At 29.5% G+C, this 24,621-nt stretch overlaps 4 protein-coding genes across 10 annotated transcripts in view; 1 reads left to right on the forward strand and 3 right to left on the reverse strand.

The window, feature by feature from the left end:
• LOC130447317 (ubiquitin thioesterase otubain-like) overlaps positions 1-24,621 on the forward strand; it is a 55,295-nt gene that overhangs the window by 21,177 nt on the left and 9,497 nt on the right. The window contains exon 1 of one of the 2 annotated variants that reach the window (XM_056784065.1): positions 7,853-8,102. The exons of the other annotated variant lie outside the window; for it this stretch is intronic. The gene's annotated coding sequence lies outside the window, so the exon portion shown is untranslated. Of the gene's footprint in view, positions 1-7,852; positions 8,103-24,621 lie in introns of those variants that run through there. 2 annotated transcript variants of the gene reach the window in all.
• On the reverse strand, positions 950-5,350 carry LOC130447311 (cytochrome P450 4g15-like). 3 transcript variants are annotated; one of them, XM_056784058.1, is made up of 5 exons: positions 5,135-5,350; positions 2,969-3,192; positions 1,753-2,859; positions 1,309-1,494; positions 950-1,250 (listed from the first exon to the last, which is right to left on the reverse strand). In XM_056784058.1, exons 2-5 carry the CDS (start codon positions 3,183-3,185, stop codon positions 1,075-1,077), a joined length of 1,686 nt encoding a protein of 561 aa, XP_056640036.1. In that variant the 5' UTR covers positions 3,186-3,192; positions 5,135-5,350; the 3' UTR covers positions 950-1,074. The 3 variants fall into 3 exon arrangements, with proteins under 3 accessions (XP_056640036.1, XP_056640034.1, XP_056640035.1); XM_056784056.1 differs by having other exon boundaries at positions 5,140-5,222; XM_056784057.1 differs by lacking the exon at positions 5,135-5,350 and adding an exon at positions 4,104-4,227.
• On the reverse strand, positions 8,134-11,993 carry LOC130447318 (lipid storage droplets surface-binding protein 1). Of its 4 annotated transcripts, none has more exons than XM_056784069.1 (4): positions 10,379-10,560; positions 9,426-9,579; positions 9,171-9,368; positions 8,134-9,070 (listed from the first exon to the last, which is right to left on the reverse strand). In XM_056784069.1, the coding sequence occupies exons 2-4, from the start codon at positions 9,564-9,566 to the stop codon at positions 8,693-8,695; spliced, it is 717 nt and encodes a 238-aa protein (XP_056640047.1). In that variant the 5' UTR covers positions 9,567-9,579; positions 10,379-10,560; the 3' UTR covers positions 8,134-8,692. The 4 variants fall into 4 exon arrangements, with proteins under 4 accessions (XP_056640047.1, XP_056640046.1, XP_056640049.1 ...); XM_056784068.1 differs by lacking the exon at positions 10,379-10,560 and adding an exon at positions 11,515-11,993 and having other exon boundaries at positions 8,434-9,070; XM_056784071.1 differs by lacking the exon at positions 10,379-10,560 and adding an exon at positions 11,515-11,972 and having other exon boundaries at positions 8,434-9,058.
• Positions 12,459-23,560, reverse strand: LOC130447314 (TWiK family of potassium channels protein 9). The gene is made up of 6 exons (XM_056784061.1): positions 23,273-23,560; positions 18,503-18,770; positions 16,425-16,593; positions 16,135-16,316; positions 13,919-14,139; positions 12,459-13,774 (listed from the first exon to the last, which is right to left on the reverse strand). The coding sequence occupies exons 1-6, from the start codon at positions 23,432-23,434 to the stop codon at positions 13,613-13,615; spliced, it is 1,164 nt and encodes a 387-aa protein (XP_056640039.1). The 5' UTR covers positions 23,435-23,560; the 3' UTR covers positions 12,459-13,612.

Consider the following 24,621-nt stretch of genomic DNA (forward strand, 5'->3'; position numbering starts at 1 on the left):
TCGTATACAAATTCGTGTGCGCGTTCGATTGATCCCTAAACTGATTCGGAATCAAACCCACGAACAAATATAATATTGAAATAAATGTCACTTTTCTAGGTTATGATAATAAAGTCTCGTATTTGCTTTATTTTTATTTACAACCAACCAAAAGTAGGATACAAAGCAAGAGTTGACGAAAAAAGGCACAAATCAAACCTAAACACGGATCATTCTCAACAAGTGACGTAACGGCATCCCTAGTCGCATCCACGTTACCGCGCAACCTATCCTCCACCAACCTTGATTAATGTCAGTTAATCTTGACAGTCCGCCATTTTGCCACGAGTACGTACATAAATTTATTTGATGTTTATTTAATACGGTTATTTAAGTGTTTACATGAGATTTAATAAAATTTGAAAGTGGGTTAGACTTTTTTTAATTTCTAAATATATAGATCCAGTGTATCGTTTCTAGTTTTAAAGTAATTTTTTCGTTTATGTTTGTGTTTATAGTAAACAAACTTATTTAAAAGTGAACTTAGTGAAAAAAAAATAGTTATAATGTGGATAAGTGAATATTAACTGTTATTAAATCAAGAAGTAAAAAGCAGATTGTAGTTGAATTGAAAATAATCGATATTAAAGATTTTTTTCCAATAGTTTTGAATGTATACAAAACGGGTGAATTAATGCTTTATTTATCACAAAAAGGGTAAGATTAACTATTTTCTTGTATATCTAAACACATTTTCAATCCTTGTAACCCTAAAATTAGTATTTTTTTTTATAGAAACCCTCACTGTTAAAATCCCTTGTCTAGAGTTTTGATCCACGTCTTTTATCTATTGTTTTGTTAATTATTACTATTGGATGGCATTTATTGATATTAGTATATACAGCATGGACAAAAATCTTGTTTTTGTCAAAAAATAATAAGGTAAAGGTAAAATAATAAAACAATAAGAATTTAGTAATGAATCTTGTTCATTATTGCATATAATTGATAATTAATAATATTTCACGAAACAAAAACATCTAACAACTAGTATAAATAGTAAAAATCACTGAGCTGCTCCAAATTAATGAGAAATTAAGCTACAAGTTGCCTCTTTCTCGGTTCCAACTTGATTTTGAATCCTTCGGCTCTCTTAAGGATAATATCAGCTTGAAGCTGGAAATCTTTTTCTCCGATATTGGAAGTGATCTTGTAGTTTCTTATGATGGTGGATAACAGAATTTTCAATTTCAACATGGCGTATTTACGACCTACAAACGTATTTAATAAATAATTTGGTTTAAATACGAAAATTAGTCAAGCACTCACCAACACAACTTCTTGGTCCAGCAGAGAAAGGAATAAATGAATAATAATGTCTGTTAGCACTGCGTTCAGGTAGGAAATTATCAGGATCGAATTTGTCGGGGTTGGCGTACGTATCAGGATCACGGTGGATTCTGAAAGTACCAATTATAATGGTGGCGCCAGTCGGTAGAGTGTAATCTCCAGAAGCTAAAAACAAAAAGATTCACATACAGTCCGAGCTTAAAATATAGATATATAAAAATATATCTTTCATTAGTATATGAGGTGTAGTTGAAAAATATTAATATAAAAACGTTTTTCAAACAGAACCGGAAGTCATATGACGTTAAATCAGTGATAAAGGCGGATGTGGAAGCCATTTTAGCTTCTTAAATATTTATTTTCAATTTGAAAAATTTTTAAAAACGAATAATCATTAATTCGGAAAAAAATATATATAATTACCTAATTTTACGTCTTGTCTGAGTTGTCTGGCGATAATTGGCACTGGTGGGTATAAACGAAGAGTTTCCATCAAACACCTTTCCAAATATTTCATTTCTAAAGTATCTGCAAAAGTGGCGGGTCTATCGGAATCGCCGAAAATCTCGTAAACTTCTTGGTAAACTTTCTCTTGGATATCTTGATGGATACCCATCATAGATAAAAAGAAACTGCTACCGGCGGCGGTGGTATCGTGACCTTCAAACATGATGGTATCAACTTGTTCTTTGATTTCTTCGTCGTTGATGACGACACCGTTTTGAGAAGCTTCGATTAATAAATCTAAGAAGGCCATTCTCTTCTTTTCACCTACGTCTTCGTCTACGTCCAAATCGTCTTTAAGTCCAGCCGATTGACCGTAGGATAAACCTTCGACGACTGTTTTCGAAGCAACGTTCTTTTCGTATTTTTGTGTCTTTGCATCTTCTGGTACTTCGGCTGTCGAACCGCGGATACCTTTTTCGAAATCTGATCTCTTCTTCTGGATAACTTTTCTGGTCAAACTGTGGATGGTATTGATGAGTCCTTTTTGTTTTTCTGCGTATTTCGTGAAGTTGAATATGATGTCAGGTCTTAACCAAATTTTAGCTTGACGGATATGTAAAATGTCGCACATTTTCATCACGGCTAGAGCGTAATCGTAACCACTTTGGTCTTGGGTTTTTTTGCTGACTCCCATAGCCGTTTCCAATAGAATTTCCACGGTAGCTTCTGACATGTAATCGTGGCAATCGAATTCTTTGCCGATTTCCTTTTTCAATTTTTGTATAACCTCCCTGGAGTTGGCGTTGAATAAGTCGATGAAAGATTTTAATACGTTCAAGTGGAAAGTGGGGGCTATCAATTTTCTGTGGGCTCTCCATTTTTGGCCGGTGGAAATGAGAAGACCATCTCCCAACCAAGGTTTGAAGAATCTGTATTCGCTGGCTTTGTCGATGTGCACGTGACTGCTGAGGATTATTTCCACGTCTCTGGGATCGATCAAGAAGATAAGAAGCTTAGGACCTGCCCATACCTTTATGATTTTTCCGTAAAAGGGGGCGTACGCATAAATTCTTTTGAATATTTCTATAACAGAAATTATGAATGATAAATGTCATATCGAATTGAGGTTATTTAACTAATAGATATTCCTAGAAAATATTTGTTTCGTTCATCAAAAACGAGTGTTACTTACCAGGTGACGATCCAACGAATTCCAAAGCTGACCCGATGATCGGGAGACCAGCAGGTCCTGGGATCTTATCGGCCAATTCATTTAAATGACGACGGGAAATTTTCCAATAAGCGTAAATTAATAAAGCTGCCGGTAACAGTAGGAAATAAAAAATATTATTTGCTAACGATGTGCCACTTGGGCTGACTAGCTCAGGTCCAAGTGTAGCCGTCGACATGTTTTATCTAAAACACGAAATAAATATGATACAGAATCGGGGGATCGGTGTTCGAACACATCAATATCGAACTTATCGGAAACTATGGGGAACACCACAGGAGAGTTCGAAAAAATTAGGAAAACCAATCGCAAAATACGAATCATTCTCCACCGAGACAATGCGAGCTCTCACACGTCAATCCAAACAAAAGGACAGTTAAAACATCGAATTGATGGATAAGAACAAGGAGGTTCCTTAATCGGAATGGAAAAAATTATTCAAATGAGAATATTTTGAAAAACAATAAAGCCGTATCCAATTATAAATATTTGTTTTTATTTGTCTATCTCAAAACTTCATTAGCAAACCTCGTATACACTTCCAAAAACTCTGTAACACCTGCTCCTAAAATTAGGACGACACCGGCCGGTGCTGGCTGGTCTCTCTCACAATCGAGGCCATCAGCTCACGTTGACAGTGAACGGTGACGGATGACAGATTACTGTTGTGACATTCACTTTAATTTTCGTTTATTGAAGTTGATGGCGACATCATACATAACAATAGCATGAAGAACATGTTTATAATATATTTATCACGTTTAAAACGTTATTTTATCACATTTCATGCATACCTCGCCCCATCTTTACATTATTATGTAATGCGATGTGATTTCTCGTTATCGCGATAGATAGCGCCACCATTCAAATGTTCGTATTATGTAAAAAACGGAAAAATCTAAAATACTTCCTCCAAAAAATCAACCATCTTATAGCCCCTGTGGTTAATACTCATAAACAATTCAGTAAATGACTTTGAACGTTATAAAATGAAGTAGAAACGATTTTATAATATATTATTTGATGTGTAAATGTATAAAAACAATTTTTTTCCAAAAAAATTTTATATAATATTTAAAAAAGGACCAGAATTTACCTAAATATTCAACTTAGTTTCGTAAATCTCCCTATTTTTGACAACACTTTGTATATACCAAAAGTGGTAGAAAGACTACTAAAACTCGAGTGATATAATTTGCTTATATACCTATCGTACCTGTACAATAACATATTTTATTAAAATATTTATTGATATGGTTAACAATGGCTAAGGTTGTCGGGGCAATTTACGTTATTCCAAAAAAACAAGTTAAACGTGCAAAAGTTTCACCTCATTTGAATACAAAAGAATTTACAATTACAAATTTTTGAAAATGCGTAAAAAAATTTTCAAAACATTCCAGAATTATATTGGTTTATTTCTATTTTATTCTTCCTGTATAACATTTTGTGAATCAAAACTACGAGGCTAGGTATAATGATTCTTATTAACCACGCTGATGACGTCTTAATAAAACAGAAAAGTAACATTGTTGAAAAACATAATTTTAATAAATCCTTCCAGGTATAATAAACTTCGTTCAATTTTAATTCAAACATCTATTTCCTAACATGATTTTTTTGTTTCTACTCAAAATTTATCCCAATTTTAATATTTATAAATACGTAATATTTGACAGTCATGTTTTATAAGAATCACTTATGCAACTACCATTACACGTTATATAAATGGTTGCCTATCCTATTTCAATTAAGATTATCTACTTATTTAGTTTAATATACTTGTTTTATGAGAATCTCTTATGCAACTACCATTACACGTATATAAATGGTTGCCTATCTTTCTCCAAATTATCTAACCCATTTAGCTTTGTTACTCTTTTTCTATGATTATGCAGGTACGGATCAGAAGAAAAAACGTGATAATAAAATTTAAATAACATTATTTATAAAATGTTATTAATCAAAAAACTATTATAAAGTTTGTAGTTTGAATCTTTTTAAGATAAAATATCTAATGAATGATAAGAAAATTAATAAATTAGAGATAAACTAGTTATAACTATCTAAAAATTTTTTTAAGTGAATGAATGAAAGTAAATAATGAACTAATATTGAAAAACTAACCTTACTTTTTTCAAACTGCCACTTAAACTGTCGATGAAATAAATCGATCAGCACCTTATATAGGTCGATCGAAAATTATGACGTAAACTGTTTATATGATCCATTTTACAAAAATTATATACAATGAAAGGGGTCATACAATATGTAAATTTTATATTATACGCAAGGAATTGATTTACAAAGCTTTGTTAATAGTTTACAAAGCAAAAAATGAATATAAGAAAAAACTTGTTCGACTTGAAAATCATTATAAAATCGCGAGGAAATAATTATTAATGTATTTATGATTCAATAGGTACAAAAAGGTAAAAAACCGTAAGAGAATCAAAAATAACGTTTTATTAAAATTATTTTGAATATACCTGAGATAGAGCATCAGTTGTCAATTGACAGATAGTTGACAGATTTGTATACGTTTTTCTTAGTTGTTCGATTAACTTTTCATAGTATTTTGAATTCTAATTTGGATTTAATGATATATGACATCTGGTCCTTGAGCCGACTCTGCTCTAACCTTACCAGCTGATGACATCGATGGCCGATGTTCGCCATGGTAACACAGGAGAGATTTTCACGGGAAAACTGATGGAAATAGAAAGATAACAATAAAAAATTTTCACCTTCATTTTGTAAATATAATTTGCTTCTAGAAATTTTTAAATATCTAGGGAAAGTACTATAGTATCTTTATTGCATTTAGATTAAATTACTATAAGATATTTTTGATTATAAACTTTCTATATGAGAGTTAACCCAGTTAAACGTACATCCCGGGTATAAAAAATAAAATAAATTATTTATATTGTATCCATTTTGATTTACGATTTACGGTGGGATTAATATGATTACATCATTTTTTTTTCAAATTACCAAAGTTTTATACGCGATATTAACGAAAACGTGCTAATTGGAATGAAAATATGTATATTTATTCAAAAAATAATAATTAACATCTACCGCGCTTTGAACTATGACACGCGTATAATTTGAAAAAAATTTAATCAAATTTAAGATTTACTTTTCATAAAATGTTCTATATCGACCCTCCAGGTGACCCTGTATTTTTTATATAATCACCAAAAAGTGTATTTGAGGGGCATAATACTTTAAAGTGAAGTATTGACGAAATGATTTGTGTATAAACGTGTAAACAATTATTACTTAGATTGGTATAATAGCACATTTTAATGCAATACACGGAAGTATTGTGTGTTGCCTGACTAGTAGGTTTGGATATTCATTCCATGTTGTGATGTCACTAACGCTGAGAAAATAAATGATAATGAAAAACGTGTTACTGTGACTTGTTTTAATTTCATCGATATAATAAAGTCCATAAGTGAATTTTCACTTTATTTTTTTAGAGTTTGGAATATGACAAAATATTTATTTTAAATTTCTTATTTTTTAGACCCTTTTATATATTTTGGTTACTTATGTTTTAATTTTAAGTTCCTTCTGATAGAAACAAGTAAAAAACTGACGTTTCGATTGATTTCGGTATTTATCAAAATATTTTGACCGAAATAGATCGAAATGTTAGTTTTTTACTTGTTTTAAAAATTAATTTTCAATCAGGAGAGATCGAAAATCAAGACAATTCAAGTACAGAAAAAAAATATTTTTATTATATATTCAATTATTTGTGTATTAATACGCTCAATATTGTATTCAAATCAAAATTTTACGTCAAACGAATTTTAGTTGTGTATTTACGTACATTATATTAAAATGCGGTATTGTTCAAAGCCATGTTGCAAAAAATTGTAAACTAAAGTAGAATTTATTGAAATGAAGCATTAACATTCAGTGTATTATTTTAAAAAAAGTTACTATTTTAAAATCCTTTGAGTTGTCATAAGGATAAATGCACTTCCAATTATTTAAAAACTTGATTCATTCATTTTTTTATATCAATTTATTACGATCTAAACGCCGTTTATTTGACATTTGTTATGCACAGTTGCCATGTTGTGATTTTTTGTGTCTGTTGGCATAAAGTGTTATTTTACATATAATTTAATCAAATAATGTCATATAGAATGATAATTATTACTAAATTATTCGTTATAAATAGCAAATGACGAATAAGAAATAAAAAATAAGACAAAACAATTTGATTTTAACAATAATAAATATTACAACGCCGTAAACTATCACCACATGGCTGCCAATGCTTAGAATTTAATTTCCCTTAATACACGACCAATGATTTAGTTTACACTTTTGATCAGTCGGTAAATTTGACGTCATGTTCTTTTATTTTAGAATAATGTTCATATTTATAAAAATAAAGATGATTTTAAGTAACGATGATATGTAAAGAGCAGCATATTTACAATAATAGAAGTACCATATCTTATTTGAATTCTAAATTTTGTCGTAAAACTTAAAATTGAAATAATACAAATAAAATAGTTAGTCTCTCTGTACTTTTTATTAATCTATGGTTAATCATGTTTTGATTCTTGGTGTGCAAAAAAAAGAATAATCAAGTGAAATTATTTTGTTTAATAAAATAATAGGAATTTGTATTTTTCAGTAAAAATAAAAGTAAATTAATTGTTTTTTGCAAATAAATCCAGTAAAATATCGCCAAACAGTATAGTATGCTATAACAAGATGTTCAAGTAGCGAAAATATTTTATAGACACGTTATAGTAACAGTAGCCACTTCGTTTTTGTTTTGACAGACAGCTACTAACCAAGCGTAGTTTTTATGGGGGTTTGATTCGAATTTTGAACAAGATGTCGATTACTTAGTAGTACTTGTGTTTTTTTAAAGTGATTTTAATATATTCTTTATGAATTAATAGTGCGACTATGTTGAATTGTACTAAACAAACATGTTTGTTTGATACTATAAAGATACTTCGAAATTTTCATTAGTAAATCTATTATATAAGTTAATGTTAATTACATGGATACGAAAAATTGATTATTTGGCAAAGCAGAAAATTCTTGAAAAGTAAGTGAAAAATATGTTTTTTGTCATGATATGATGGATGTAACTCAATATTTGGGTACTATTTTGATTAATCGAGATACATTTTGATAAAAATATGAAATTGTATAATTTTATTATATTTTCGTGATGAATCGTTTTGATTTGGACTTATATTTTGATAAAGGTCAGAACGTCAATTTTTACCTGATATTTTAAACTGATTTTACATCGCAATCAAGACTATTCATCAATAAAAACATATAAAAATGTCTAAGAAGTAAAAAGTTAATTTTTTTTATAAATCCATTACCTCAAAAGATTAAAGAAGGTTCAAATAAAGCACTGGGGAAAATGCAATTATTTATTTAAATAAAAATATGTATATTTATTTAAACATCTAATAATTTAAATCTATATCAGTATAAAATATTCTTAACAAACATTATAAAATTCATGGCATTTATTTTACCATGGGAAGTTAAAATATCCCCAAATATCAATTCTGCCATTTGAAAATCCATCCATTTTTACTTAACACAAACAGTCTTACATAAAAATCATAATAAAAACAAAAACCCACTTAAAATTACAAAAAAAGTAGATTATTATTGTTATTGTTCATCCTGGGTTTGGTCCGGTACAGCGTTTCGATTAGCCTCTTCCAATCTTCTTTTGATTTGTTGGCACTCGTAACATTCGACAACTTCACCTTCTTGGTGTGGCAAATGTATGTACTCCTCGACTTTGTGCATAACATCATCTTTGATGGCTTGAGCTTTATTTAAAGCCGGTTGAAGATAAGGTTCCATCATAGTCTTTGCTTTCTCAACGGCGGGCTCGACCGCCGCTTTGGCTAAACCAAGAGCCGGTTCGACGATGTGCATCGCAGTTTTAAAAGCGGGTTCGGCGTAAGACATGGCGGTTTCGACGGCTGGCGACACCGTACTATTCACGTACTCCTTGGTGTTGTTGTAAACCTGTAAAACGATCTAAATAAGAAGAAACTGTTAGATTAAAAAATGATGGATGAATGCGGGATATGAGTGCTAAAAAATGACGAAGCAATATGAATGTTATAATTATTCTTACTTCTCCTGGAGGTAATTTAACTGCTGGTACTTTGGATTCGATGTAGTCCAAACCGCCGCATAGAGCACCGTCTACTTTTTTAATGGAACCTTCGAAATTTTTTATGACTGTAGTCGCAGCGGGTTTTCCCAGATCGACTGCTGTACAAAGAGTATGTTCAGCAGTTGAAAGGGTCCAATGTGTGAGTCCGTTGTAATCCTAAGGAATAAAAAATTAATAATGTACATATTTTCATTGACTAGTGTAGTAAATCACCTTGACTTTCTCGTAGATTCTACTAGCAGTCTTAAAAGTTGTATCTACAACAGGTAATTTGGTAACTCTATTCACAGATTCCATACAAGTTGGATTTAACGCTAGCTGTGCATTGCCAGAAGAAATATCGTTAGCAGACATTTTGATTTTAAATCTAAAAGAATAAAATAACGATATTTCAATGTTCATTTTCTTAAAAGATATGTGGCAATCTCTCTCTCTCTCTCTCTCTATATATATATATATATATATATATATATATATATATATATATATATATATATGACGTGTATAACGCGATTGGTATCACTGTTTACCAAATTGTCAATTCGTTAAATGAAAATGGACGTCATTAAATAAGTTGGTAGCATTGAAATCTTTCACGTATCGTCTCCATTTTGTTATGATAAATAAAATGAGGTTAGACACAGAAAATTGAATGTCAATGAGAAAATAAACGACAAATACTTTTGGTATTTGCCCAGTTTATAACTATAATAAAATCAAGCTAATTTGGCAATTTTGAAGTGGTTATTCAATTAAATAAATGCTACGATATCGAAAACGCCAAACTAACATGTTTTTATTATGATCCTAAGGGCAGATACGGAATTGGAACAAAAAGACATTCAATAATCACACAAATAGGACGAAAAACATAATTGATGATGTCAGCACTTTCCTAGATTTACTTTTAATTTGATATATATATACAAATAAAAAATTATGTATACTATTTTGTCCAAAAAAAATTATGAATATGAACCAATATGAGTTTAGATTATATTTAAAATGTCTCGGTGAAACTTTTCACGAGAAATTCCCCTTTCCCATTTCAACATATTGTGAAAAATGACAAAATGAAGTTAAAAAAAGTCTTCTTTTGCTTTTAACTTCGAAAACGCATTAACAAATATTTTAAAATTAGTATTTAATAATAGATAAAAGCATACCTTTACAAATATAATTTATATTTTCTTGAATATATTAAAAACCTCTTAGAAGTTGTTCTTCAATTAAAATTTGGGCACAGAATGAATCCTATCGATCAAAAACAGACTTAAAATTATCGAAGTTATAAAAACTATTGATAAGAAAGGTTAAAAATAATTTTTTTTTAGTTTCTGTATATCGCTAGACAAAATATTCAGTCTCAAGTTCATTTAATATAAATTTTAATAAAGAATAGAGATGGAAGTTTTCGTCTATTAATTTATATAGAATAATGTAGAGATGTTAGCAGTTCCAAAAAGTTATATTAACAAAATGAAATAAGGTCATTAGGAATCACTAAATTTTATTGAAACTAATTTTTCCATCAAATATTGATCGATTTTAATTATTTTAAATTCAACCTAAAGGATGTTACGCAATTTTTTGATCTAATTGACTTAGACATGAAAATAATCCTCGATAAACTATATTTTCAAATCTAATCATAACGACGTAATACTTTTTAAACCCAAAAAAATGATTTAATTTATTGAAAACATAATAAACTAAGGTATTAATAATAAAAAACGTTAATTTGAAAATTTCGTTTTCTCTATATCTTCTAGTAAATCGTTTTTATTTGCAACGCCCCATATAACGTATTTTAATATGGTATTGTAAGAAAAAAATAATTGGAATTATCTGCAAATACGGACCTGCATTCTATAAAACATCAATGGCTTATTTTAGTTTCGATTTCATATGAAAATGAAATTTGAGGTTATGTTTCGTATTTTTGATAGATACATCCAAAAAGTTACTATTAATATTATATCAATATATAATGTATAATATAACTTGATATTTTATTTTTAACTATTTTATAAATAACAATAATTAATCAGTCCTCCATCAATGACCTCGTGTTTTTCTAAGTACATTTCGTCGTTTATGAAATCACCAGTCTCATTAACATATTCATTAAAACTTCATTAAAAATTCCAAGACAATAAACATCAAACTACCTATCAAAGTTTTATAACAAAAATTAATTTAAGAAATATTATTTTTTTATGCTACAATAAATTTTAACACCATCTTTGTTTACGTTTTGTCTGTAGTAATAAAATGTAATTACTACGTAAAATAAACTTACCGGCTTCACAATCCTTCGAAAAACACTTTTTAAATGGAAAACAAACACGAAACTAAATAAAACGGTTTAAAAATGAACCTACTTCTCTGAGTGAATACAGAAAACAGAAACAGTAGACGATATATATATATATATGTATATATATTTATAGAATGGCACTTTACGGGTTTTTACGATAATGGAATATGGTCGATGTACTTCTCTATCAACACTCTGAATTATGATTCAACTGTACTTGTACTCACGACTCGGTCCAAAGTTCCGTTTTCACAATAGAATTATCCTCAGAAAACACGTATCCCCATGATGCATGGCGTTTAACGGGTTTACGCAATAATGATGGAATTGTTTATTTTCTATAAGTGAATTTAAAGCTTACATACAAACATTTATTGTACTTTCTTTATATTATTTATCATTTATATTAAAGGGCGAATTTTGTATTGAAATTGGTGTAATTCATAACCTCAAAGCTTCATAATTTACAAACATCCTTCATAGGATATTAAACAGGACCGTATTTCGGGTTACGTTTTGTTAATAAAGTTAGGTATGTTGTAGAAATTTTTGAACTTAACTTATTTTAGTATTGATAGTAATCATTTATTGCGGATATTAGCATATATACAGTGTTATTCATTATAAATTATTACTTGAGTAACAAAAAAACGAAGTAAAAATAAAAAATGTATTTAAATTGGTGCTGTATTTAACCTTAAATTTGCATAATTTACCTTTCAGAGTCGTCATATTAAACAGAACCGTATATGAAGAAATATTTTATTACTAAATTAAGATACTTACTGAAATTTTGTGAAATCATCGATTTTATTTTGATTAATAATCATTTTTTACTGATACTACCATATATACAGGGTTATCCATTGTAAATTGTTTCTTTTGTGTATTTTAATACAGGAATGCTAATTAAAAAAAAATAAAAATTATTGCTATTATAATTTTTATTATATTCAATTAATTAACATAAAGAAATCAGTAAAATTAACAATTTCTCAGTGATTTGTTCTATTTTTGTATCAAATAACAAATGAAATTCTACAAAAAATAAAGTAGAGAAGTCTATCCATAGTTTATCTATCAAAATAATCAGTTAAGTATTTAGTTGTCCAGAAAATGAATTTATATATGTATACGTTTATCCAAAAACTTATTAATCAGTTCGTACTGGTAAGAAAATCTTTGAAAAAAAGCTACAATAATTTCATTTTTAAATAGAGGTATAAATTATTAAAATTCCTTAAAAAAACAACTAAATTTAGGTTTGGGTGGAAGTCCGTCTATCGATAATACCTCGAAGCTCATTCTTATTAATTTACAGTTAACTGTAATACGTCAGGATTCTGTACTTTTTATGAATAACGAAAGATAGCGTCGTAAGCGAACTTTCTAAATAAAAAAACTAATAATCATAAATATGATCTGCTAACTTTTTTTATAAAATTCAATTACGGTGATAAAAGAACTGTCAGTCGTATTTTTTAATTTTCAACTAGTTTGCCATTAGACGCAATCTATCGGCGGTTCCTCAAAGATGTAATAAAAATTTAATTATTATTTCATAGTAAACTACAATACTTGCGCTTTTAGTACTCCCTTGGAATTGTAGAAAGTGTAGTTGACTATCGTAATTTAGGCATTTAGAAATGAAGTTGGCATAGTAATAATTTGTGTGCTCAAAATTATTCACAAAAGTGCCTAAGCATTATCAAGATGAAGGTTAAAAATGTAAATAAAAAAGAAGAGAGACAATTTTAAAATTACTGTAAAACTTAACCTACTCTTAAAGTTCCCCAATTTACCCTCATACTTCATGCTCTTGAAATTGAACAGGACCGTATTCAGGTTAACGTTAACAAGTTAACAAATTTAGTATATATACAGGTTAATTGATTATAAAGTTCTTATTCAGTATGTATTGAGAGGTAATAAGAAAAAAATGACTTTATCACCTTTTATGTACCTGCGAAATAGAACATAACCTAAGAAAATCAATGTAACAACAGCGTACGATATTAGGAAATATCCCAACATCAATATTAAAATTGGAAAATCAGTTTATGTGAGATTTTTTTTTTATTTATACTGAACTCTCGTATATGACGATCTGTAAAACTGGTTGCTGTTTGTGCTCCGTTGCGTTCGCCGTTAGATCTCGAATCGCTGCTTCTATTGCGTTTTCCCAATCTTTATCCTTAATTTTCTTTCCTCTTTTACCTCCAGTAAGTTTCGGCATCGTAACCTTGAAGTAAGAAACAAAATCTAACTAATCTTATATATATATATATATATATATATATATATATATATATATATATATATATATATATATATATATATATATATATATATATATATATATATAGGTGGCACTACAAGTACTTACAACTGTGAGGACTTTCATGAGATCTTGTTGGAAGGCGAGCATGTCCAACCCTGGAGCGTTTTCGGCTAATTTTCTAAAATTTTCAGCTAAAGGTCCTCTTAGTGCTTGTAACTGTCTCCAAGAATGCGCGTACTGTCTCCGTACTAGTTCTATAATTGTTGAGGTTAACGCTAACCCCACAAGAATATACAAAGTACATAGTAACATATATTTGGGTTGTTCTATAATAGAAAAAAAAACATCAACAAATATTATAAATATGTACCATATTTCAAAAAATAGCGGTCAAAATTTAAACTCAACCCTTCCTATAATTTTTTTCAAATGAACTAGTTTTGAATTTTATTATAAAACTTTCAAAAATCTGTCGATAAATTGAAAAATTTCACTACTCATCTTATTTTCTCAATAAATTAGTAGAAATTGTCCATAAGAATGAGAATTGAATAGACTAAAACTTGATTTCAATTCTCAACAAAAAACAATTCGTTTTTTTTTTGAAATTATCTTTTCCGAAAATTTAAGTTATTAGTAATAGCCATCTAGTGGCATTTACCCAAAGATAATACGAAGATGATTTACTATTTTATAGTAAACTGTAAGACTTGAGAATTTAGTATCCATTTAAAATTAGAGATGGCGTAGTAATACACGTTCTCGATTGGAATTGATAATTATTCTTAATTTTGGAACTATTGAAGACGATATAGTGTTTCCATGTGATACATAATCATCAGATTTCAACGTTTTCAATGAAAAAATATCAAATATCTCCATAATTTGAAAAAAAATTATGTAATTGTTTGATTTGGTCAAATACATTTATGTCTATTTCACGCAATCTTGTCTTGTTATTGTAAAAATGTGTCGTTAATACAGAACTCTGTGAAAGGGTACTTTCCAGAAAATAATTTGCAGCGCCATCTATAGTGTCGTAGAAGTAATGAAAACCGAAACCTAACTGATACGCTGATTTTTATCAGTGAACTATAAATAGGTTTATAAATCATTGTACGTGCGATTTTTTTAAGAAAAATTTAATATAAACCACAAACAACATAAAATATTTAATTTTGTAGTCATGTTTACTTAATCTATTTTTATTCGAAAGTCTTTTAACTCGCAATAAAAATATTTTGCGACTTTAAACACTGATTTTTAGAACTGATTAAATTTTATAGTATCAACTATTAACTATCACTTAAATGAACCTAATTCTGTAATGTTGAAATTAAACAAATTCTAATTTTACATTTTTCAAAAGATTTACGAGCAATTAAATTATGGAATTTCAATTTTTGATTACGATTAAGCACTATTTGGTGAAATTACGTATAAAATTATACAGAGTCGACCAAAAATATTTCAATTGGAGAAACTACGTTATTGTTAAACGACGTTTATATTACTGAACTTATATAAAAAATAGGTGACTACAAAACAAATACAAACAACGTTTAATGTCATCTATTGTTGAATGTTGAAACTAAATACTAAGTCAAATTAGTTACCTAGAAAACGACAGCGACTAGTGACACATATTGTTGAATGCCAAGTTAATTCAAAAGACAAAGAAGGTACCTACTGAATAATAAAATAGGTACCTACAAAACAGAAAATTACAGCAACTAGTGACATCTGTTATAAGTTATTGTAAAACTGATAGAGCAAAATAGGTAACTACAATATAAAAAAGACATCGCTTAGTGACACCTATTGTTAAATAACATAAAACTAAATAGAATAGGCCATAATAGGTGCCTACAAAATATAAAAATAGAATGGCAGTGACATCTATTATTGAATATTAGACACAATAATAAAACGAAGATGACTAACAATGAAAACAGCAACTAAGGACATCTATCTTTGCTTTCGGATACTAATAACAAAATAGAGAGATAACTAAAAAAGTATAAATCAACTAATGACACCTATCGATGCTTTTAGGCATTAGATGATAAAATGAAGGTAACTAAAAGGAACAAAAGACGACTAATGAGATCTATCGTTGCTTTTAGATACTAAATAGTACAATGAAGGTAACTATAAGGAACAAAAGACGACTTTAAACATCTATCCTTGCTTTCAGATACTAAATGATATGAACGTTACTTTAAGAAACGGATGAAGACCTCTATTGTAGGTTTCACATACTAAATACGATGGTAATAAAAAGACATCGGTTTTATAATGTTTTAAGTTAATAAACTTACTTGGTACGAGATCTCCGAATCCAATTGTGGTCATTGTTATAAAACAGAAATAGAATCCTTCGAAAAATGTCCAATCTTCTTCCCATATTACAAAAAGTCCCGCACCTACCGCCAAATAAAGAAACAAAAAACAGATGGCGCTGAATGCGTACGACGAAGTCCTTCTTGCAACCATTAAACTCCTAATTATAAATATTAAATATACAAAGACACGTTAGCCACTTTTGGAACATGAAATGTTTTACCATTGCAGAAATTTTAAAAATTTTCAAGGTACCTACCTTACTTACCTGAATCTAGGCGGTAGTGGTGGGATATGTTTGAAAACTGTTGATACTGTACTGGCGAATAAACGTCCCCAATCGGCGATAACTGTCAATGTCAACGGTATGCCGATAAGAGCGAATACCATACAGAAAGCGCGGCCTTCCGTTGTCATGGGAACTATATGACCATAACCTATAATAAAAAAAACCAATGATCACTTTTTCACGATTATCAACATTGTGACATACAAGCAATGAAAAATGACGAAATTTTTGTTTAAACTTATGCATATGAATTTCTAAATTTCATAATTTATAATATTTAACGTGAAATTCGACAAAATTGAGTTTAAAATCATTCAAATCGAAATGGTGGTAACAGTATCATAAATGGCAATCTTTGTATTTAACCAATTAGGTCATCTTGACGCTATAGATGACGTCATTATAGTCTACCATTTCGTTGTCCAAATTGAATCTACTTTTGTCAAAAATGCAACCATATATCCACACGAAATTATATTAAATTAAGTTTTACCCAATACATGCGAAAACTGCACAAAACCACACATATTTTAAGCATATTACTACATTAAGGGTATTTCGGGTGTTAAATGGAACGTACCCATTCGAATTGTCAGTTTCATCAAAAAGAGAAGAATTTGTTTTGTAGGTATCTGCTTTACTTATATGGATTATTAATTTTCATCTATAGATGTCACTCTGCTATTGTTTGTACATATTTATTTTGTAGGTACCTATTTTATTTTTTAATCAATCTCTCAATGTTCATCAATAGATGTCGCTATCCGCTGTATTTATTTATGTTGTAGGTACCTGTTTTATTTTTTTTATACATTCTATCAATGTTTATCAATAGATGTCACTACATGACATAACAAATGCCAAATGACGCATAATTTGAGACACTTTATAATAATCAAATTCGTATATCAACGAACTATTGCTACGACAATATTGAAATTCCATTTATTTGCTAGATATTCGAAACTTTAATCACAGATGCAAGTGATTAGCTTTGTTTTGATATTCAATATTGACCCAATTCGTTTCGGAAGTAGGTTACACGAATAAAAACCGTTACTATAATTAAAATCACAATTCGCAGATATCAAACGTTTGTATTTGCCAACATTTTCCATTAAATCGATTTTAAATTGCTTTCGTTGTACTTTGAACGCAGACACGTCATTTATTTTTATGAAATATCGATGTACTGACATGCTTAATACACATTTTCAATTTGGAATTGTGCCCAGATAACATATTTCATTACTTAACATGATCAACTAGTAGTTTATCATTCTACTGAGGTTGTACAAAAAATTGTTAAGGAAAACTCGCATGAATACAAATTGTATTAGTAATCGATCTTAATAAAAAAAAGTCATTAGAACACGTCTATATGAAATTTCCTAACCTCACTTAACGTATTTTTCGGTTTCGGTGCTGTATATTATTTCACCCTGTATACCAATTTCAATATTTTTCTTTATCAAATCAGATAAGATTGCCCGAATAAAATATGGTTATATATCAAATTAAAATTTATGGTAATGTATCTCGTGGTTTATAAGATTACAATTTAAGCTCTACGTTTACATTAACGGGGTTCATTTATATGCATCATTTAATTAAACCAAACTAATTATGAGCATGCGCAAACAGAAATTAATCATAAAATTTTAACAGATCAATTATTACACCAGGACAAAACCATTAGAACCCCTTTATATATAATATCACTTCGGTAAATATCTTACTTTCGAAAAATAAGTTTGTTTTTCAGTGTAAGTACACCATATATAGTTCGAAATAACACGTATACTTTTTAATATTAGATAATTTCTTCCTTATTCTAACAACCATGACGTGATACACTTCATAATTAATACATAAACGAACGGCAGTAGTAAACTGTAATTTTTTATATATTAATTCCACCTCCTAGGTGGCGTAACACAACTAATATGGTAGTGAAAATGTAAATTGTGTTCTGATTCATAGATGGCGGATTATCAAAAATTACCATTGAATATTATAAAATATTAAAAAGGCAATATATCAATTAAATTTCGTACCTATTGTTGTGAGTACTGTGGAAGAAAAGAAAACAGCTTTTAATGTAGACCATCTTTCAGTTTCTTCATTTGAAAATTTCGTTATTCCAGCCTCGAATGAGTTTTCTAAAATTCTCTCGTATTCAACTAATTCACTAGACACTAAATCTGCTATGTACGTGTTATTATTTATTATCAAATCTAATAAATATTGCCTCTTCTCGTGCACAGCTGATTGGAAATACCTCACTCTAGATATTTCTGCTGGGTACTCGAAATGTCTGAAAATCTAAAACAAAAAAGAAATAATAATAAAAATAACATAACCTATAATGGTGGGTAACGAAGAAAAAAGCATGAGGATCAATATTAAGAGCTTAAGGCAGTACTCCTAATTCAAAATGGCGGAAACGATGATATATTTTGAAATTAGAAAACCATATAAGACTAAGGATGGCACAATTATCAAAGAATTAAGAACTTAAGGAAGTACTTGCATCAAATATAAATGAATTATGAATTCTACAAGTTATTACTACAGTTTTGGATTTCAAAATGGCGGATAGTACATATTTTAAAATTAGAATATCATATAGAGAAGAAACACAGGGATGGATCAAATATCAAAGAATCAAGAACTCGAGGAGGTACTGCTGACAGTTATATGATACAAAATGGAGGATACGATAATGTATTTTGAAATTAGAAGAAAAATTAGAGATTAGAAGAAACAATTTTCTATTTCTTCTTCTGTTCATTTCTTGATTCTTACTATAAACCTTATAAAAAATAAAGAACATGTGGATGGATAGAATATATAAAAAAGTAAGAACTAAAGGAGGTACTACTCATAGATTCAAAAAGGCAGATATAATTTAAAATGAGACCATTTTCAATTGTTGCTGATGATCAGATGTAAAAGAATTAAGAACTTAAGGAGGTACTACTATAGAAACATGGAAAGTGATCAGATGTAAAAGAATTAAGAATTTGAGGAGGTACTACTATAGAAACATGGAAAGTGATCAGATGTAAAAGAATTAAGAATTTGAGGAGGTACTACTATAGAAACATGGGGAGGGATCAGATGTAAAAGAATTAAGAACTTAAGGACGTACTACTATAGAAACATGGAAAGTGATCAGATGTAAAAGAATTAAGAACTTAAGGACGTACTACTATAGAAACATGGAAAGTGATCAGATGTAAAAGAATTAAGAATTTGAGGAGGTACTACTATAAAAACATGGAAAGTGATCAGATGTAAAAGAATTAAGAATTTGAGGAGGTACTACTATAGAAACATGGAAAGTGATCAGATGTAAAAGAATTAAGAATTTGAGGAGGTACTACTATAGAAACATGGAAAGTGATCAGATGTAAAAGAATTAAGAACTTAAGGAGGTACTACTATAGAAACATGGAAAGTGATCAGATGTAAAACAATTAAGAATTTGAGGAGGTACTACTATAGAAACATGGAAAGTGATCAGATGTAAAAGAATTAAGAATTTGAGGAGGTACTACTATAGAAACATGGAAAGTGATCAGATGTAAAAGAATTAAGAACTTAAGGACGTACTACTATAGAAACACGGAAAGTGATCAGATGTAAAAGAATTAAGAATTTGAGGAGGTACTACTATAAAAACATGGAAAGTGATCAGATGTAAAAGAATTAAGAATTTGAGGAGGTACTACTATAGAAACATGGAAAGTGATCAGATGTAAAAGAATTAAGAATTTGAGGAGGTACTACTATAAAAACATGGAAAGTGATCAGATGTAAAAGAATTAAGAACTTAAGGACGTACTACTATAGAAACATGGAAAGTGATCAGATGTAAAAGAATTAAGAATTTGAGGAGGTACTACTATAGAAACATGGAAAGTGATCAGATGTAAAAGAATTAAGAACTTAAGGACGTACTACTATAGAAACATGGAAAGTGATCAGATGTAAAAGAATTAAGAATTTGAGGAGGTACTACTATAAAAACATGGAAAGTGATCAGATGTAAAAGAATTAAGAACTTAAGGACGTACTACTATAGAAACATGGAAAGTGATCAGATGTAAAAGAATTAAGAATTTGAGGAGGTACTACTATAAAAACATGGAAAGTGATCAGATGTAAAAGAATTAAGAACTTAAGGACGTACTACTATAGAAACATGGAAAGTGATCAGATGTAAAAGAATTAAGAATTTGAGGAGGTACTACTATAGAAACATGGAAAGTGATCAGATGTAAAAGAATTAAGAACTTAAGGACGTACTACTATAGAAACATGGAAAGTGATCAGATGTAAAAGAATTAAGAATTTGAGGAGGTACTACTATAGAAACATGGAAAGTGATCAGATGTAAAAGAATTAAGAACTTAAGGACGTACTACTATAGAAACATGGAAAGTGATCAGATGTAAAAGAATTAAGAATTTGAGGAGGTACTACTATAGAAACATGGAAAGTGATCAGATGTAAAAGAATTAAGAACTTAAGGACGTACTACTATAGAAACATGGAAAGTGATCAGATGTAAAAGAATTAAGAATTTGAGGAGGTACTACTATAGAAACATGGAAAGTGATCAGATGTAAAAGAATTAAGAATTTGAGGAGGTACTACTATAGAAACATGGGGAGGGATCAGATGTAAAAGAATTAAGAACTTAAGGACGTACTACTATAGAAACATGGAAAGTGATCAGATGTAAAAGAATTAAGAATTTGAGGAGGTACTACTATAGAAACATGGAAAGTGATCAGATGTAAAAGAATTAAGAACTTAAGGACGTACTACTATAGAAACATGGAAAGTGATCAGATGTAAAAGAATTAAGAATTTGAGGAGGTACTACTATAGAAACATGGAAAGTGATCAGATGTAAAAGAATTAAGAACTTAAGGACGTACTACTATAGAAACATGGAAAGTGATCAGATGTAAAAGAATTAAGAATTTGAGGAGGTACTACTATAGAAACATGGAAAGTGATCAGATGTAAAAGAATTAAGAATTTGAGGAGGTACTACTATAGAAACATGGGGAGGGATCAGATGTAAAAGAATTAAGAACTAGAGGAGGTACTACTACAGAAACATGGGGAGTGATCAGATGTAAAAGAATTAAGAACTTAAGGAGGTACTACTATATAAACATGGAAAGTGATCAGATGTAAAAGAATTAAGAACTTAAGGACGTACTACTATAGAAACATGGAAAGTGATCAGATGTAAAAGAATTAAGAACTCAAGAAGGGACTACTGACTGTTTTAGGATTCAATATACGGTGATATATTTTAGAATTCTTTATTACTTTGAAATCAGTTATTTTATGTTTTTCATTAGACATTACTGGATAGCGTTTCGATAGTTATTGAATGGAAATCCTTTTATAAATAAATAAAAATAAATACCGGCAAACTAAACAGTTTATAAAACCTTCAATAAACCCACGTTATTAGATATACATCCTAAGCACACTTAGATGTAAAAAAAATATTTACATTTCGATGTAATGAGACCCAATTGAATTATTTTTTTTTGTAAAAGACGAGATTAAATACCGAAATAAAATATTTTCACAGTTTTAGTGAAAATAAATGTTGTTAATATAATTTTTGAGTTGTTATTTGAGTTAAGTCGTTATAATTTTATTCATAAATTGGAAAAATAAATCATAAAAAGCTAAAATGTGGTGAAAAATTCAACTACACTATTATCAATGATATGTGAAAACAGTTTGACAGAAGGTAGTAATTGTTTTGTTACCTTCCGCCATGTTTCTGAGGTTATCTGTCAAAATTTGAACAATGAACGATATTCAACACGTATATAAAAAAGAAGAAGAACTATTGAAGTTATCAGTCGGTAAGTTTCATCTATTTACAAGTTTTTAAGCATGCTATACGAGGAAGACGGTAAATATCAATTTGATTTATAAATTATTTAAGTGTATTACCTAAATTTATTATCCCATTAAAGTTTGAAAGTACAAAAAGCAAACAGAGATTGAAATTTACGGGAAAATACTTTGTCTCCATTTCTTTTCTATTAGCAACAGCAAACATTTTTCTTTTAAGGATTTTCGTGTACATTCGACCTCAATAATTTATTATATTTAATGTTAAAACGATTTTTATACGCTTGGAAATGGAAAAAAAGTATTTGTGTATACGTAAGTGATAAGACCGATAGTTATTAATTAATTAGACACTTTCAATTATGATTATTACATTTTATAATTTCCCTTGACATCGAAAGCTCGAAATATATATATATATATATATATATATATATATATATATATATATATATATTGCCGCATTCATGGAATGAACTTAAGAGAAAAGTTGGATCTCGAAGTATTATTATATTGGCAAAATTAAACATCAAAGTGTACTAACTCAAATATATTTCCCAGCTTTCTTTATCATCTATAAAAGTATAACACGAAAGAAGTAAATACAGGCGACTAACTTAATTTATTTAGGGAGACTTTCCGCATCGGGGATACGGAGGGTTGGAAATTTATCTAAGACAACGTTTGATAAAGTTCAACCGCAACATTCTTACCTAAAAAAGTCAGTAGAGATACCGTGTGTGATCAATATTGAGTAATAAAACGGGACGAAACAAAAATTCCAATTGTAGTATTGCAGAAAAGTCCACGACCCGATTTCAGCCCTATTTTGGTTTTGGAAAATTTTTCATTTTGTATAAAATATTATTTTAGCATTTTATTATACAAGTGGTGGACGAAATTTAATGTACAATGCTAATACTCACTAGACCTCCAGCTACGGTGTATACCATCAAGAATACCAACAATCCAAGATGTTGCAACACATTTTTTAATCTGAGTCTTTTCCACCAATTCCGTATACGCGATCTAGCGTCCATACTGGAACTGAGGTAGACCGTAGTGCGAGTATGTACTAAATTTTCCATGATTTATTTTTAGAATTTACTTGAAATTAAACAAAAAATCACACTCGAATTAACGACATTGCGCATTGTTTCTAATCGTTTTATTTATTTTTTTCTTCAAGAATGAAAATGGAATCCACCTGTTACCTACATTATAAATAGATTTAAGTGTGTGCAGGAAAATAATTTTGGCAGTACAAAAAAATCCAATCCGGGAAAATAAGATCGAAAAATGAGCCTCGCATCAATAATTTCGAAAATATTCGACCACCAATTATTTTTTTTTGAATTTTCTAATAAAATTACGTGAAGATAGCTTCCACTCGAAATCTGAATCAAGAAAACACCAAATTTTTTGCGATTTCTGCTACGAAGAAATCACCAATCGATTACCCGATGTGATTAATTGTTATTGTTTTTTTTTTTAGAGTAAGAATTGAATTAAAAAATGTTTATAACTTATTCACTCGAAAACTATGATTTAACGAACATGTCTACATTCTCATTCAGTTTCTATCGAGGAAATGTTGCTTAAATCAACAACTAGAGTATAAAAAAATACCAAATACCACAGATTTTATGGAGAAATTAAACTATGCAACACAGATTCTGATACAGCGTGCTCGGGAGCCCAGGTATTAGGTTTCACTGCAACACTGACGTGAATATGTCAAATCCGAGATTGCCACCATCAAGTTTGACATTTTTAATGATGATCGTACTCTCAACGTGTTCTATTTGAGTTGTATACAGATTATTGAAACTCGGTTCGACTTTTGGTGATAAAGCATCATCTCGAACCACCATGTTTCGTAAAACTCGTCCGAAATCGGCTGTTGTGCCAGAAAACAACGAAGCTGCGTGTAAACTGATATTGCAAAATCGTCATGTGACGTGTCTTGAGATTGACTGTCAAAAAGATACCGCATAATTTGATAATCGCTCAAAAAAAAACGTTCTAAAAAATAAGGGAAACCAACCGCAGAAGACGAATCATTCTCCACCATGACATTGCGAGCTTTCACAAATCAGTTCAAACAAAAACTTCTCTGAACAGTCAAAACATCGAATTGATGTTTCCTCCATGTTTGGCACCTAATGATTTCTTCTTATTCCCGCAGTTCAATGTTTTTCTACCCTTGAAGAGGCGGTTGATACGTTCAAATCACATATTTTTGGAAAACAATAAAACCATATCCAATATAAAT

This window comes from Diorhabda sublineata, chromosome 8 (assembly GCF_026230105.1).
Source record: "Diorhabda sublineata isolate icDioSubl1.1 chromosome 8, icDioSubl1.1, whole genome shotgun sequence".
Lineage (NCBI taxonomy): Eukaryota > Metazoa > Arthropoda > Insecta > Coleoptera > Chrysomelidae > Diorhabda > Diorhabda sublineata.